At 44.4% G+C, this 16,398-nt stretch overlaps 1 protein-coding gene across 1 annotated transcript; it reads left to right on the plus strand.

Moving 5' to 3' along the window:
* Positions 1-1,582: 1,582 nt before the first annotated feature.
* On the plus strand, positions 1,583-11,147 carry gal3st4 (galactose-3-O-sulfotransferase 4; the record flags this gene model as incomplete). Its single annotated transcript, XM_079295936.1, has 4 exons — positions 1,583-1,918; positions 5,818-5,934; positions 9,405-9,705; positions 10,119-11,147. Exons 1-4 carry the CDS (start codon positions 1,896-1,898, stop codon positions 11,145-11,147), a joined length of 1,470 nt encoding a protein of 489 aa, XP_079152062.1. The 5' UTR covers positions 1,583-1,895.
* Between the last annotated feature and the right edge of the window lie 5,251 nt (positions 11,148-16,398).

Consider the following 16,398-nt stretch of genomic DNA (forward strand, 5'->3'; position numbering starts at 1 on the left):
ACATACTTTGTCACTTGACAACTTGCTGCAATTAATTTGTTTTAACAACAGGAGCATCTACCTGTAAGGAGAGAATACATGATTCAACATCTAAATGAATAAATCAAAATAGATTTTGTGATTTTCTGTTGTTGAAAGTGAAAGCTGCTTCGGTGGATGGATGGGAAATTGGTCGCATGGCCTCAGTAATTTCATTTTTCTGTTAAATTTAATAATATCAATGACAAGTTCATAAGGACAGTAACCATGAGAGGCAACCTTTGAGGACACTGCGGTCATGTTTGGACGAGTTAATACACAACTAAAAACATACATGTGGTTGCTATTCTGATTCCATGAGCCAATTATTATTATTTTTTAGTGCTTTTAGACCAACAAAATATTTAATAAATAAAGGCTACAATTTAAGTGAGTAAAAAGCCAACCTTGTTTTTGATTTAGTTTCCTTTGGATTTCTGTCTGGACCCCTGAACTCTGTGTGTCATGGAGATGTTGCTATGAAAGGGTTTTGAAATGTAAACTTTAGTCTTTATGAATACAATTTTGCAATCTCTAAACTAAAAGATGAAATTCATTTTGTAAAACTGCAGATAGAGAGTGTCCGTATGTGACAGGTTGCGGGCCTGTTTAAAGGTACTATAGAAACAAAGAGCATCATGGGGAATGCAGGGATTGACCCTGCCATCAGGTCACTCATCCTTAAAATCGCCCGCCGTGTGGATGTTTGAGATGGAGGCAAACCTGAAGACAAACGTGTTTTATGGCATGAAGATGTTGTTATGTTTCTCTTGTACTAACGGAGTTGTACCCCAAACCGGACAGTTGTTAGCTAATGTTTCAATACAATTCACTTACAATGTTGATAAAAATGATCGTGTAATGTTTTCAGTTGATTTAATGGTGTTAAACTGAAGTTAAACTTCGTACCTTTCAAACGAAATATTGTTGTAATTATTACAGTTAGCTTTGCCTTTACCAGAGTCGTTAAAACGATGCTAACACGGGTGAATTAGCCGTGCACTGCTCTTGGCCTAATCCGTACGGACTTCTATCCTCGTTGTAAACACTGGCTGCTGCTGGTTTTTCGGGGATATTCGCTTGTTCCAGGGTCGCAAAAATGACCATCAATGCTGTCAACACATCCGGGACCGTAGTTCTGTCCTTCACAATAAGATATCACGCTTCAACAACTCCAAATGATGCAATAAAAGCTCCTTAATTTCCGTTTGATCGTATACCACCACCTGCTGGATGTTTTGTTAAACTCTTCTCATGTCAATCACTGGCAAAACACCAGCTGATGTCTGGAATTTAACAATTATGTACACATATTGTATATAACAATTATTATCATAACACACAGTGCAGAGTAAGAGTTATATTACAACTAAAAACATGAGTATTCATGATTAAAAAGTATGGTTAAAAAATATGGTTCTCTTGTACTACTTTATAAGGTAGTTTGTGGCTCATTGTAGGACGCTCTTTCACTAAGACACGCATTGAAGAGTTTTAGGATAATTAATAGACAAATATTGTCTTTTTGCATTTTGCTGGAGGTCTTAAGTGGATTGTCCAAATTTTTTTATTTTATTCTGAAAAGTGGCCGGAACCACACTCCCATCTTTCTGCGCCCGGCTGAGCACAGTGTGTGAGTGTTGTCTCGGCCGTCAGCAGGATAAAGCGTTGGAGCTGTCGGTGCACACACACGCAGACCAGAGCAGCTATCAGCATCCTAGAGACTGACCCGGGATCCGTGCGGGGGCCGCTCCGAGGGGTCCATGGCCTGATCTGTACGCGGCGGCGGAGCAGCTGCAGCCGAAAGCCTCTCGAGATGCACCGAGCTCTCTTCTGCAGCCGCACAATAACACCGACGCCGGCCCGGGGACACAGCTATGCTTTTCAGACGGAGAGCCAGGTAACGTTAAGCTAAAAGCTAGCAGGAGCCGCCGGAGAGAGAGAGGGAGGGAGGGGGGAGAGAAGGAGTCGGGTAACGTTCCGGCGGGCTGGATGCTGTGATTGTGGGGGAATGAAAAAGGTGGCGCTGCGATCCTGCAGAGAAAGAGGAGACTGTGTGGGTGGAGGCGGGGGGAGGGCTGCTTCAAAGGCCTTTCTGCACGTTGTCTTTTCTTCAAACCATATTCCTCGTGTGTGTATTCCTTTATGTGTGTGGTGTGTGTGTGTGTGGTGGCTGGGATGTCCACTGAAGGCTTCTTTGTGTTGTGGTGGAGACTGGCCACTCATTCTGTGTGCAGCACCGCTCTTGTTGTGTCTTCGTCCCGCCCATCTTCTGCTGAGACTATGGAGGGATTTCTTGTACCTCTGTCCTCCATATATTTATAGCACATGTTTAATATTGTCTGGTGGCTGTCAGTGATCACAGCCATCCGACCACAGCGGAGACACGTTACTGTTGCGCGCGCGCACACACACACTAATTATCACAGAAACGTTATTTCCTATTTTGTGCACTAACATATCTCTTTGCAACACATTTGCTTTATTATTATTACGCAATATCATATACAGCCAATTTAATTATGGAAGCAATAAATAACAATTTCCATTGTAGATTAATCTGTTGTAAAATTGTTCAGAATGAAGTGAAAAAGTTAATTAATGATTTGTTGATCAAACAATTAATCAACTAATTGTGTACAAAAAACTAGAACAGTTTTGCGACTAAAACTAAAGATTAATTATCGTTAGTTATTCTTGTCAATTTGTTGCTATTTAAATGGAAGTTTAACTTGTTTTTTTCAATTAATCATGACTTATAAAATAAAAACAAAATAATATCGCCTGAAAACTCAACTGAGCAAGGAGAAAGAAGAACCAGAAAGGGATTTTTTTTTTTTCTGGATAAATTGTGAGTTTTTCCTGCTATACTTTCTCAAACTACATATCTAGCATAAAGAAATTCGGGGAGGGGTACTTTTGATGCACAAATCATTTCACAGTTTTAGATTTCCTTGGCAGAGATAAGTTGGGACCTTTTAGTCTCGGTTTAGCTGTAACTTCTTGCCTAAAGGTCAGTGAAGCTCATTCACAAGCTTGGAAGCTTCAACATGTCATAAAGTAAAGCTGGGGTAGGAAGGTTTTTTAACATCATTGGGCAACAACGTCAGGATAACCTTTCAGCGTATTGTCATTAAAGTCGTCTGAGATAAAACTAGACGTCTGCCCCTCTTGACTCTGCTTTCAGGCATTAGAAAACCTAGCGGGGAGGTCATTACAGACAGAGGACGTTCATATTGGCTGTCACAAATGCCAACGTATGTGCTCGTCCCTTCAGATGGTGAAGGACTGATCTAACTGCGGACTATCCTGCAGGAAAAGTTGCCATTCCAGCATCGGCAACAACTGCCTACACTGCAAAGCAATTCAAAAAAGGGAAGAGGTACTTATCAAAAAGAGAGTCTGAAGTGAAGAGTTTCAGATATGGAGAGAAAATGTTCTCTAACGTTAGCGGAAAGCTGATCTTTTCAATGATTTATCTTCATCTTTCTGATAGTTTAGCCTCCTGCTAACCCTAGCCAAAGGTAAGCTCACGGCCGACTAAGACCCTGTCTACAAGTATTTTTAAAACGGATATTTTTCTCCGTGTTTTGACCTCTCGTCCACACACAAAGTTGTAGGTCACTAAAACGGATATTTTTGAACTTTTTACATTTGAACAATGCTACACCACTTAACGGACAAACGGAGGCGTCTCATGCCCCTTATGTTATTTGGTCAACCTCAAGACTACTGTTTCAAAATCAAATGCTGTAATACTTTTATTTCACAGCAGTGGTGAAGCCTCGTACAGTTTGAGGGAATCGGAGCACTCGACACCTAGGTCTACAAGACACAAAATACTATAATTTGGCAGACATATCCATGGTATTTATTCATTTTTGCTATTTTTCCACAGCGTACATAAAGCTTAATGTTACAGACAGTTTCACTTCAACAACAGCCAGCAAAGATCAGGTTATAGGTACCTGAAGTAAACCCCGTCATTCAACACCACTCTGCGGTGTCCACCTCGGTGTCCCGTGTCAACCGCCCCACGGTACTTTGGCCAGGCGGTCTTGAGCTTGGTCGATATTGACTTATTTATCACGTGTTTTGCATGAGGAAACTCTTTCACAACCGTTTCAATGTCTTTCTTGGCAAGATACTGTTCCTGAAAAGCCACTGAGACGTCTAAATATTTTGTATAACAAGACTCCCAATCAACGTGGCGCTAAGCAGCAACTCCGTCCGTCTTCTGTCCGTTCTCTTGATGTTTCTAAAAGTTTAGTCTTCTGCTCACCGTAACCAAAGGCTAACTTACGGCTGCGGCAAACTGAGCAGCAAGCCAATTTATTAGTAACATTTCCTCTCCATTTTCTAAATGTTAAGCATTTTTTGTTATAGTTAGCATAAGTCTAAGTTAGCATTGTCTCTCCATCTTTGAAACTCTTTGCCGATATTGTAGCTGTAGCTAGAACCTTAAATCACAGTTTGTCATCCCAAATGGCTTAACAGGAAAGCAAACAGGACGGTAACTCTCATAGTAATGCCGCCATGTAACGGAATCAGGATCACAACTATGATCTGGATGACATTGGAAATATACAATATGCTGAAAGTTTAACATGGATTCTGTTGCCCAATGATTCCAAAAATAAACTGCCAAACAGTTTTATTTTATTATTAATAGGTTGTTCGGGGTTGTCCATCTGGCAATAAAATGAGGTGCGGTTGGTCGGTTCAGCTGCACCCATCTGTGTTTAACCGCTAAATGTTCTTATTATGTAACAAGGCAGGAGCGTGCCAGAACAGACCACTCTATCGACTGCATTTACTGAGACTGTAACTTTACGCTGTGGTATGCAAATACACTGAAGTGGTCTCCCACTCACAGATTCAGCTCCGCACCACTGAGTACAGCAATGCAGTTGTTCAGTGTTTCATTACCAGGGGTTTGTGTGCAGACTCCCTCACCCGTGTCCCAGCTTTGACTTTACAGACGTAGTTTTATCTGACGTTCATTGCAATTCCGTGAATTCTGTATTACCAGGAGGTCTTGTTCATTGATTCGCAGACTCGGCCACAATGACCTATCCCCTTGTTCACACACAGGCAGCCTCTTTCTCGTCCCTCTCTCCAGCCTGAGGCTAGCAGGCATGTTCGCTTCCGGCACGTCACTTACAGACTCTCCTCTGGTTGGCCGGTTAGTCTCTCGCTTTGCCGCTTCGCTGCCGAGGAGTTATTTGGAATGACATGGAAAAAAGTTTGTGTTCATCCCTTCGAGTCAAGATATATAAGGCAAAGAACAAATCATCAAAAACTGTCAGCGGACTTTTCGATCAGAAAATTCAATTCTGAACAATCCGTGTTGGTGTAATGAATCTTGTCTCTGGATGCTCTCAGGCTGCTTTCGTCCCTGTGATGACGATGATCTTCATGACTCATCCAAATGTCTCCCTCTCTCTATCCCTTCTTCTTTGCCTCTCCATCCTCCTCCCTCGCACGCTCTGCCCATCTCTTCATCCCCTCTCTGTTTTCATATGACATCATCTCCCCTGGTCCACCTCATAACATCATCTCTCCTTCCCCATCCATCCATCCCTTTGTCCCTCCATCATTCATTCCACTTCTCTCATTCCCTCCTTTTCTCTTCATCCTCCACCCCCCTCCACTACCCTCTCTAACCTTTTCTTTGACCCGTCATTTCCTCCACTTTTACCTTCGTATCCCTTCTCTATCGTCTATCTATTCCTTGCTCCCTTCATCCACCCACCCACCCATCCACTCTTACCTTTGCCCCTCCACCTCTCCTCCCAGGATGTTGCGGTGGCTGGTTTGTGGTCGGGTGGGTCCAGTCTGGATGTGGAAAGCGCTGCTGCTCTTCGTTGCCATTGGCTTCGCTGGCCAGCTGTTGGGGGTCATCTTCAACAAGAGGTATCTTATTGCTCATTACTCATTGTACTTTTCTTTTAGCTTTAGCTCTAGCTTCAGTTTTTGAATTACAGTTGTTTGCCGTACAACCTGTCAAAGGCCAAATATCTGCAGCAACATCTTTGATGGAGTTGCTCTCATTGAGTGTTCACCGTTGAAAGGAGTGTATGTCTGTTCACTTCATTTTATTGTGCAATTGAGGCACAAACTGCATATGCACAGCTATTAACTACAGCAGCATGACTCGCCTATTTCGATTTTTCCGCTCGCAGCCGTCGGCTCACCATGTCACAGCAGCGACCGCAAGAACCACACTGAGGAACTGAGGAGAACAATGCAGGAGCTAAATGTTGTGGTGTTGAACTTAATCACGGGACACTTCTTTACCAAACATAAAAAGAGGTCGTTGTGCCAAAAGACGGGCTCGGAGCGCTGTCAGCTTCACGGCACTTCATTTGGATAGTCCGCTTGCAAATAGTTTCTAGGGTATTTGTATAACAGATAATCTATAGCAGGGATTCCCAAAGTGGGGTGCGCGCACCCCTGGGGGTGTGCAAGCTGCCTCTAGGGGGTGCGCGAGAGGAAAAGTGTAATGGCGGTCTGATGGTGTAATAATATTAAATATAAAAAAAAATGTAATTTTAATTTAAAAACTGTCAGGTGGGACATCTGAAGCTATCAGTCGTAAAAGAGGAGAGGGACAGACAGAGAGAGAGGAATCGGAGGCGAGGGGAACGGAGAGGTGCGTTGGGGAGAGACCGGGAGAAGAAATCTAACCAGAGTCAGAGGAAGATGAGACGGCGCAGACTGGGAAAAAAAGAGGAAATATGATGAAAAGTATCTGTGTCTGGGCTTCACTTGGATTGGCAACGCAGATTGCCCAAAGCCACAGTGCGTGGTGTGCAGTGAGGTTCTGGCTAACAGTCTGAAGCTCTTATTTACGTCGCCACCAGAACACCAAGCATGCCAGTGCAAGTCAAAAGCCTCTTACATTGTTTATATCGAAATTGGAGGAGTTACAAAACAGCCAAAAACAACTGGAGTTTCATTCATGTGTTGGGTCTATAAATGACGCACTACGGGCTTCATATCTGGTTACAGAATAGCGAGAAAGGGGCTACCGCACACAATCGCCGAAGACGTGAGCTTGCCAGCTGCCAGAGAGATGGTGGAATGTATGATTGGGGAGAAAGAAGCAAAAAAGTTGGACATGATCCCGGTGTCCAACAACACTGTGTCGCTGCATCGATGCTTTGTCCGAAGACATCCTGGCTACATTAGTCGCTCATTAATTGTAAATTAAATGTGATAATCTGCCTCTGAGCCTGTGCGTGTGTCCTCACATCCTGATTGTTCTTTAAAAGTGACGCCTTGTGTCACTGAAAGTTATTGAAACTTTGTTGCAGTGTTTCAGGGCGTTTTCACACTTTCAGTTCGTTTGCTTTGTTGCAGTTGCTCCTTTGTTCGGTTTGTGTTCACACTGCAACATTTAACAGCGGACTAAATCTTGTAAACAAATGCCACGCGCGAGCAAACTGTTCTCTCATTGGTCTGATTCTTATGCGGCTATGAAGGCTTAAAAGGCTCTGTTGCTTCTTTTTTTTTTTGGGGGGGGGGGGGGGGGGGTGCGCGAACCCGGTCGGGATGTAGAAGGGGGGTGCGCGGCCTAAAAAGTTTGGGAACCGCTGATCTATAGAGACAATTCATGAAAATCCCTCTAAGTGTGTCCTGTTCCTAACGATGCTTAACCGTCCCATGCAAATAGGGCTCATCTGTGGGGCTGACAGGGTGATCATCACAATGATCTTGTCTATAGCACTGGGAATGGACCGTGGTGTTAAACATACACAGCCTGCGCCTGGACGGGCTTCATGCCTTTTGAGTCTGAGTTGAGTTTACACTCTAAAATCCACGAGGTTGAGCCTGTGTTGGCAGGAGAGAGAAAAAAAACTCTGCACTACAACTCAGAACATTTGAAAAGATGTTTAAATCTTGTAATAGCCTGAAAATGAGCTCTTAGCTACATGAGTCATGAAATATTTATCTGGTAAATTGAAACAAGCTGTACTATTCTGCTACAGCTGCTTTTTGTTAAGAGAACGTGCACTGATACTTTTAAGAAGTTTATTTTAACATTTTAAAAAAATTCCCAAAGGACAATTTGAACAGACATATGATATTGGTATTAATACTGAGATACTGCACACAGTAAGACTATCATTATTAGTTATTTATTAACCCTGACCTGTCTGTGACTTGACCCCTCTCTCCTTGTGGTGCACAGGGCGTCTTTAAACCATTTAACCCCTTCACTTTAACCTCTTAACATCTGGTTTCAGTCCCTCAGCCTGTTGAGAGCACGTCTATGGTGCGCTCAGAGCAAAACAACTGGCTTTTAAAAGTATGCTGCCCTCTAACTGACCTACGCACTAGCGCCTGACTCATGCTGGATTCATCAGTGTGATGCAAATATTGGTATTTCCGATAAGGATCCCTAAGATTTGGCTAGAATAACATGCCCTTTTATAATTGAGTCAAGCACTTATCGGTCAAGCTCTACGATACACCTACTTGCAAACTTTCCCTCATACATCCCAAAAGGCGTTTTCACAGTTACAAATCAAATCAAAACTGTTTTCTCATGTTGCTGGTTAAACATTTACTTCTAAATTCTGAAATCTGCCATAGTTTGTTCAAAATGTCAATGCAGAAATGGAAGCTCTAACTCTAAAGCAGACACACCGAATCAGCAGAATGCAAGTTCTGCTCTGTTTTTGGTCTCCTCCAGGAAAATAGTTTAGTTGTTAAATGCTCCACTACGTTCTCCAACTACAATTGAGTTGCTAACTGTCTCGCAGTTTTCTCATATGAACTCGACTTTGTCAGGAGATGTCCTTTCACACATGTAGCACACAACAGGAGATCGTGTGTTAAGGTGCCTTCTCAACTACTAGAAATACCCCGCTTGGTTTTGGCGAGGGGTGGCACCTGGCTAGAGCTTCAGGAGGCATAACATGACGTCACAAAGCGGTCATGTAGCCGCTTCGTAATTTGGTCATAAACAACCAATATCTTGCCATTTCTTGAACTTGTCTGAAAATGTTGCCGTTGGCCCAGATCAAAAGAAGTCTGAGTCTCGATGTCTCTCCAGTTAGACATTTTCTCTTGGCGTCTTCGTGTAAATGGCCTTTCAAAGATCTAAAGTGGTTATTTTTGGAGAAACTTTACAGATCTGTCTAGTCGCCAAAGTTGTATTAGTGTTAGTCAACTAAGACTGTCTTTAGTCGGGGGCAGCCCTCCTGCTGCTGCCGGAAACCTAGTTAATGAGAGTTTACCAGAAACCAAGGCAGTGTGGGCGCTAGGAGACATTTCTCTTATATTCCATGGAGTATTTTGAACTTTTGTTGATTAGTGCTCAACTGCAGGATTTTCAATGCACACAGTTTGAAATGGGATCTTTACCTGTCCTCCAGCAGTGTCCAGACAGCTGGTCGCACCATCTTCACGTCCCCTGATGCCCAGGGGCCCTCTCTGGGCTCCTGTCAGCAGCAGACACACATCATGTTCCTCAAGACCCACAAGACGGCCAGCAGCACCGTGCTCAACATGCTGTACCGCTTCGGGGAGGAGCGCGACCTCCGCTTCGCCCTGCCACTGGGCTACCAGCTTGGCTACCCACTCCCCTTCAATGCCCACAGGGTCAAAGGTTACCAAGGTCCCAGAGCCGTGGAGTTTCACATCATGGGCAATCACATGAGATTTAACAAGCCTGAGGTGAGTTATTGAGAAGAGGAGAGGGGGCAGTGGAAAGACGTAGGGGACGATGATGATGGGGTACTCTGTAGTGTAGTAGATCCACTGTACTATAAAGTGGTCTGAATTGGTTGGTTTTAGGTTTTTAAAACTTACATACATGTTGTTTATATCCAAAACTTTAATATGTATCTGTGTAGGTCTATGGACAACATGTTCCTGAAATAATTTTTAAAATCTCCACGTATTCCTTAATTATGAGCCAAATTTAGCAAATAATACTGCATAACATCTTCTCTTTATCTTTAATGTGACTCAGGAAACTCTCCATCTCTATAAATATTTGATTACTCAACTCGGGCGAAACTGACAAATGGCGGTGTGTTTGATAGCACTTATTAGTGACTACAAGTTCTCCTTTTCTGTTTCCGTAGGCGGAGAAGGTGATGCCTGCAGACACATTCTATTTCTCCATCATCAGGAACCCGGTCGCTCTGGCTGAGTCCTCCTTTGCGTATTATAAAGCGGTAGCACCTGCCTTTCGGAAGGCCAAAACCTTGGGCGACTTTGCTGACTACCCTAACAAATACTACGACCCTCGTCTCCGCAACAACCACTATGCCCGCAACCTGTTGATGTTTGACTTCGGCATGGACCACAATGCCAATTTCACTTTGGCACTGGCTCAGCACGCCGAGGAAATGATCCGCCAGACCTTCAAGTTGATTCTAGTGTCCGAGTACTTTGACGAGTCCATGATCCTGCTGAGACACGCCCTCTGCTGGCCGCTGGACGCCGTCGTCTCATTCAGCCTCAATGCCCGGCAGCAGAAGCCCAGCGGCATCGGGGGGGTGAGCGGGAGCTGGGTGGGCAAAGTGGCGACGGCGGCCGGTGTCGGTGGAAAAGGGGGGCGCTTACAAGCCAAGACAGTGACCAATATAACGGAGGAGCAGCGGGAGAAGCTGCGGCAGTGGAACGCCCTAGACTGGCACTTATACAAATCCTTCAACCGGACCTTCTGGGAAGAAATCAACCAGTTCGGTCATGCCCAGATGGAGGAGGAAGTAGCTCTTCTCAAGACGCGGCGGGAAGATCTGGCCCGGGTTTGTCTCAGGGACGGCGGGAAGCCTGTGGAGGGTCATCGGATCCGAGACAAAAACATCCGCCCGTTCCAGAGTGGGTTGGTGAAGATCCTCGGCTACGAGCTCCAGCCGGGTCTGGACAACGCCACCAGGACGGCCTGCCTGAGGATGATCCGGCCCGAGATCCAGTACAAAGACGTGCTAGATGCGAAGCAGTTCCCGCGGCCTCTGGCGGCCCAAGCCCAGCCTGTGCAACAGAACCACGGTCTGATGGTCGCAGCCGGCGGCTCTTTTTTAAGACATGACTCGTCCAGGACAGGAAAGAGGGCGGTGGGGGTGGAGGCTGGGGTGAGGACTGTGGAGGAGGGGGAGATAGACTGAGACAGAAGTCGCTTAATGAGGAGGAACCGGACTTTGATAGGGGGAATGATAAAGGACGATTGAGATGAGGTTTGAGGTGAATCTGGTTCCTGAATACGGTACATTGGTCTCTAAACAGACGGACGAATGAAACTGATAACTGAGCCAAGTGCGGTTTACACATGAGAAAACAAAAAAAGCTCCTCCTTTGCACTTCCACTTCTTGAGTTGTTTGCTTGTTTTCTTAAACGGTCTTTGCGTTCAGTTGGTGTAATTCTCGTGGACTACTTGACCCTTGGGATGAAAGGACTACTTTTATATAAGGAAAAGCGCTTTTTAGTGCTGTCGGTACCTTCTGCTTCGTCTATTTATCGACACACGGAAGCCTGTTTTATTCCCTGTTCATGTTAATACTTTTGAGAGTGAGGATTTCCACGTTGTCCTCAGCGCACATGCTTGAAACTTCTCGAGGTAAAGGTACATGTAGCCCCAGTTTTTGCCTCTCATGCAGTACCATTACATTGAGCTAAGCAACCGTCCCGGTAAAACATAAATACCTGGCAATCTTTAAAAAGCACAGCATTTCCACAGTCCATTCAAAAGTTGTGACTACATTTATGAATCAAAGCAAGAACGGCAGCTGGAGATCAGCTCAATGTACAACCATTTTAAATATTTATTGCAAGTCATGCTTGTCTATATTGATTTTTCCTTTCAATTATTTTATATTTCCATGCAAAATAATGTACAAAACAAGCAAGGACATTTGTTATTTCCCTCCACTTGAATAAGGAAACAGTTGCAACTTGGACTATGGGTGAAAAAAACGTTAAACCACCTTCTGGGTTTTCCCAAAGATTGCATGCTTTGCTCTGTTACTCTGGTATATCGTGAGAGGCACACACTGGGGTCAGATTATGGTACAACACCAATATTCCATTGCTGATGTGGTTCGTAAAGTGACTATAGGCTGGGACTCGCTCATGGAAAAAAAGAATTCGGATAAGCGTTGTATTTCTCTGTCGCAAACTTAGTTCAGCTTCAAAGTCGACACTGAGCCCCGTCTAGAGCACTGACCCGAACCGCTCCTTAAATATCTCTTAATAATACAAGAGGTGGGAAACGATCCGAGGCCTGTGCGTCTGTTCAGAGTTGCCTGATACTCGCCGGCCTGCTGAGTCTTGTTTCATATGAACAGTTTGGGCACATTCCTTCCTTCCACTATCTGCTGAAGTAGCCGTCCGACACAGACGTTTTCATGGAGACCCATTTCAAAAAGAAATTCATATTGTTGTTAGCCAAAATAAATGTCAAAGCTGCTGCTCGTTGAAGGTGAAGTCCCTCATTCTTTATATCGACCTCAGCTCTACAGAATGCCTCCCAGATAAACTCTGAGCAGGTATTCAGGGACGTGTGGTCAGACAGGCCACAAAGACACACTACAGCTCCAACACAAAGATATAATATTCCAAGAGGACATCAGTGTTGTTCAGGAGTCTGCCTAGCTACTAACAATGAGAAAACTTAACAATGGAGGCAAATAATAAGCAATGCATCGAGAAACAAGACCAAAAAAATAGGCAGTACTTCCTTAAAAAGTATGTCAAAAATACAACTCGCATCTTAGAAACACAACATTACCGGTATATTAAGGCCATTTTAGATATAAAGGAAGTATGGTGCCGTGAGGGGAGGGAGGGGGGGGGGGGGGGGGGGGGTGATAGTCTGAGGGAACAAAACGCTGAGATTAAGAAAAGTAAATGAAGAAACATTTTTTTGAGATTACGGTGGTAAATTTCCTCCACAGAACTCACAAATTTACTAGAATATTCTCTGAAATAATAAAGTCATCAATTTACGAGAAAACCTTTTTCTGTCAAGGAACTACATCGCTTCCCTTGTTCCGTTAAACATTGCGGTAACATTAACCGTGGTGGTGACACCAGCTGCCTAAAGTAGGTGGTATTGTAAATATGGTCTCTGAGGTGTTATTTTATGAGCACAATGCAGACATCAGTATGCATTGTGCTTTATCCTCAAGTTAGACCAGACTGGTGTGATTAGGTTGACCCAACCATGTGAAGCCATGTGGTTGCTTGACAAAAAAACAAAACCCAACATTTTTCCAAGTTTCTTTTTCTCCTAAATCTATAATTGATTCACCTGCGGTGGCGCCAAAAAGCTTTGCTTAGGTGGAGGGCAGAAAACATACTATACATACTAACCTACTATAGTATCATTAAATGAGCTGTGATAGCTTCTGAATGAACACCAGCTCTACAAAAACTGCTCCATACGGCTTTGAGTAACAATCTGAAACTCTTCACGATCCCTGAAGTGCAGCACGTTTCAAACACGGAGCTCGTACATGTCCTCCTACGTCCTGGTCCTGCTCTCTCTGAAAGCCTGCTGACATTCTGCCATTAACATTCTGCTGTGTGGAGCTTCCGACATTGCTACATCCATAACATCTCTACCTCTCTCTGTCAGGGACACGTGACCGCAGAGACAGGTTCACACCTGACACTCCAACAGCACGGAATTCCTTTGCACGGACATAGAAATGTACGTCTGACTTTTTTCCAGATGTTTTGCTGAACGTGGGGGCTGTAGTTCATTCTGACACAACTGCATTTTGGATCTGAGAGCACGCATCACTGCAAGGAGTGGGAGTCCATTTTTACACTGCAGAGGGGGATTAAGCAGATTTGATCAGGACATGAGGAAGTGTCGTGTGCAGCAATATACTAACAGGGGAAATCTGTTCCAAATGAAGGCCTGGTCTGGACAACTAGAGAAACTTCTATTATTTTACTGTTGAAATGTCATTCTTTTATTTGACATTTCAGAGTTGCATGTAGTGTTTAAAAAGGGGGAAAAGGGCAGATGTTTTGAAAGATGTATGAAAGCATTTGAGACCGTTGTGGGGAGAAGTGGCGGCGGTTAGAACTGGCACGTCTCAGTTCAACTCAAGCCGGCGGCAATTGTCTTTTTCCTACTATGGCCATGGCATGACCCGCCCTACTCGGCCTCTGATTGGCTGACCATGATATTCTTACCCCAACCCTAACCAATCTCACCGCTCATGCTGCTTAAACCTAAACAACCCAAACCAACTAAGGCCACCAGCACTAGCCCGTAATCGTAATTCGGCCGGCCGATGGTGCGGCTGCGACACAGCTCGTCAAGTCTTCAGTGGCAACTCATCTGTTTCAACAGCCAATCAGCTCGTAGCAAAGTCAGCTGGTCAAGTCAGTTACAAACTGTTAGCTGGCTGAAATGGAAATAAAGGCTTTGGACGGAGGAAAGAAGGGATCACCTCATCAGTTTGAGGAGCAGGCGTGTCCGTTCCATCAGTCTTCGTCCACCGCGAGACTCCCGCCGTCAACACGTTTCACAGGCTTATTTATAACTGATAACTTTATCTAAGCCAGGTGTCTAGATGTCCTTCTTTTCCTCTGAAAGCTAATTGAACAAAAAGCCTTTGAGAGCTACTCATAGACCAAGTTGTACATCGCCAATAGCAGACATGTCTTACCTTTACGGTACCTGCAGTCGCTAGGCTGGCTGTCAGGCGGTGCAGGAAACCCAAAGCGTGCACCTCTAGCTGCTGTGGGACTGGATGGCAGACTGTGGTCTGTGTAGCAGCAGTCAGAGCACTTCAAAGCGAGTCGCCCGTCTGCTGCGGTTTTACACTTTCTGCTGTCAACACAGTCTTTCCTGTGATTGTCACAGTTGTACCATTTGAAAATGACATTTTGAGATTAACATTCTGCAAGTACAGAGGTCCAGCCAGGAGGCCTGTGGCTGTGTGCCAGATCACAATATTCAGTATTGTTTCTTCATATTTTGGCTCTCTTTATCGTGAGTTATTGCGTTGGAAGAGACGTAACAGTTTAGGGGAGCTGCAGCAGATGAAGTGAGCATTCTCCGTGGCCGTCATACATGGATTTTGTTCAGGTACAGCTTGCAGTTTGTTGGTGCTCCAGTAGGACATTTGAGTGATTGATGCTAATCGTCCCAAACAGAGAGTGTTCCACAGAACGGCAGAGCGTGTGAATGGTGTCACCTTACAGCAGAGGGGGGAATTGGGTGCACTGCATTGTGTTGTCATGGCTGCCTCCTCTGTTTCCTCCCGTGAATAGGAGGTTTGTTGCTCAGCTTCCTTTGGACACTGAGGAAAGAAAGAGCTCGCTAGGATTTCAAATGAAAAGGGACGTACCTGTGTTCTCTCCGTCCAGGCTAACATTGGTTTTCATTTATTCCACTACAATCGGAAGCTCAACTTGCAGACAGTTTGCTAAAGTTATATAATTCATCATTACAGTGGCCTTTCTATGGAATATGGAGCCTCACACTGCATCATAGTGCTGCATGGCTGCCTCCCGCAGCACCGTTTCTATCGCTAATAAAATGCGATGTGGGACAAATGACTCGGACCCAGTGAGGTCTCTTCTATTAAAGTCAATGCAAACTGCGGCAAATCAAAAATGCCGCTGGTGTTTCTTCCTCTCTCACAGACTAAAGTGCTGATCAGCAGTGTTCAGTGCTGGCACTGGTGACAGGAAGCTGTATTATACCATTACTATCGAATTTAATGGAGGGAACCTCTCATTTGTAATATTTTTCCCGAACTCAGAAGTTGATGAGAATATTAGCTACCGTCTGATGACTTTGTTGAAACATTCTTCCCATTTTGAATTTTTTTTTAAGAGCTGCTTATTGACGCCTATCCCGAAATTCATATTTAAGAGTTAAAAAATAATTACTTAAAGGGACAGTACACCCAAAAAATTCATATTTTTCCTCTTACCTGTAGTGCTATTTATCAGTCTAGATAGTTTTGGTGTGAAATGCGTGTTGGAGATATCGGCCGTGGGGATGTCTGCCGTCTCTCCAATACAACGGAACTAGATGGCACGCGGCCAAAAGAGAGAAAAAAATACATTTGAAAAAGTCAACGCAAACATCACGACCCGGTTACTCAAGATAACCCACAGTCTCACTTATGAACGATTTATTTTCTGCCGAACTACACCCGGCCATCGCATCTCCGCCACAGAACAAAGCGATGCATCTACACTCGATAGTGCTAGCTTAGCATCGCCGTTACAGCTCGGCCGAGGAGGACTGTGCCTGTAAACATTGCATGAACATTAGATACTTGTGACTATTGCTCTTAACTGAGGGAGGGATATTTCTTTTCACCGTCTAGTAGGGGCCGCCACTGTTGAATGAACGCCGATGCACAGAAACATGACATGCTTGTTTC

This window comes from Melanostigma gelatinosum (genome assembly GCF_949748355.1).
Source record: "Melanostigma gelatinosum genome assembly, chromosome: 23".
Lineage (NCBI taxonomy): Eukaryota > Metazoa > Chordata > Actinopteri > Perciformes > Zoarcidae > Melanostigma > Melanostigma gelatinosum.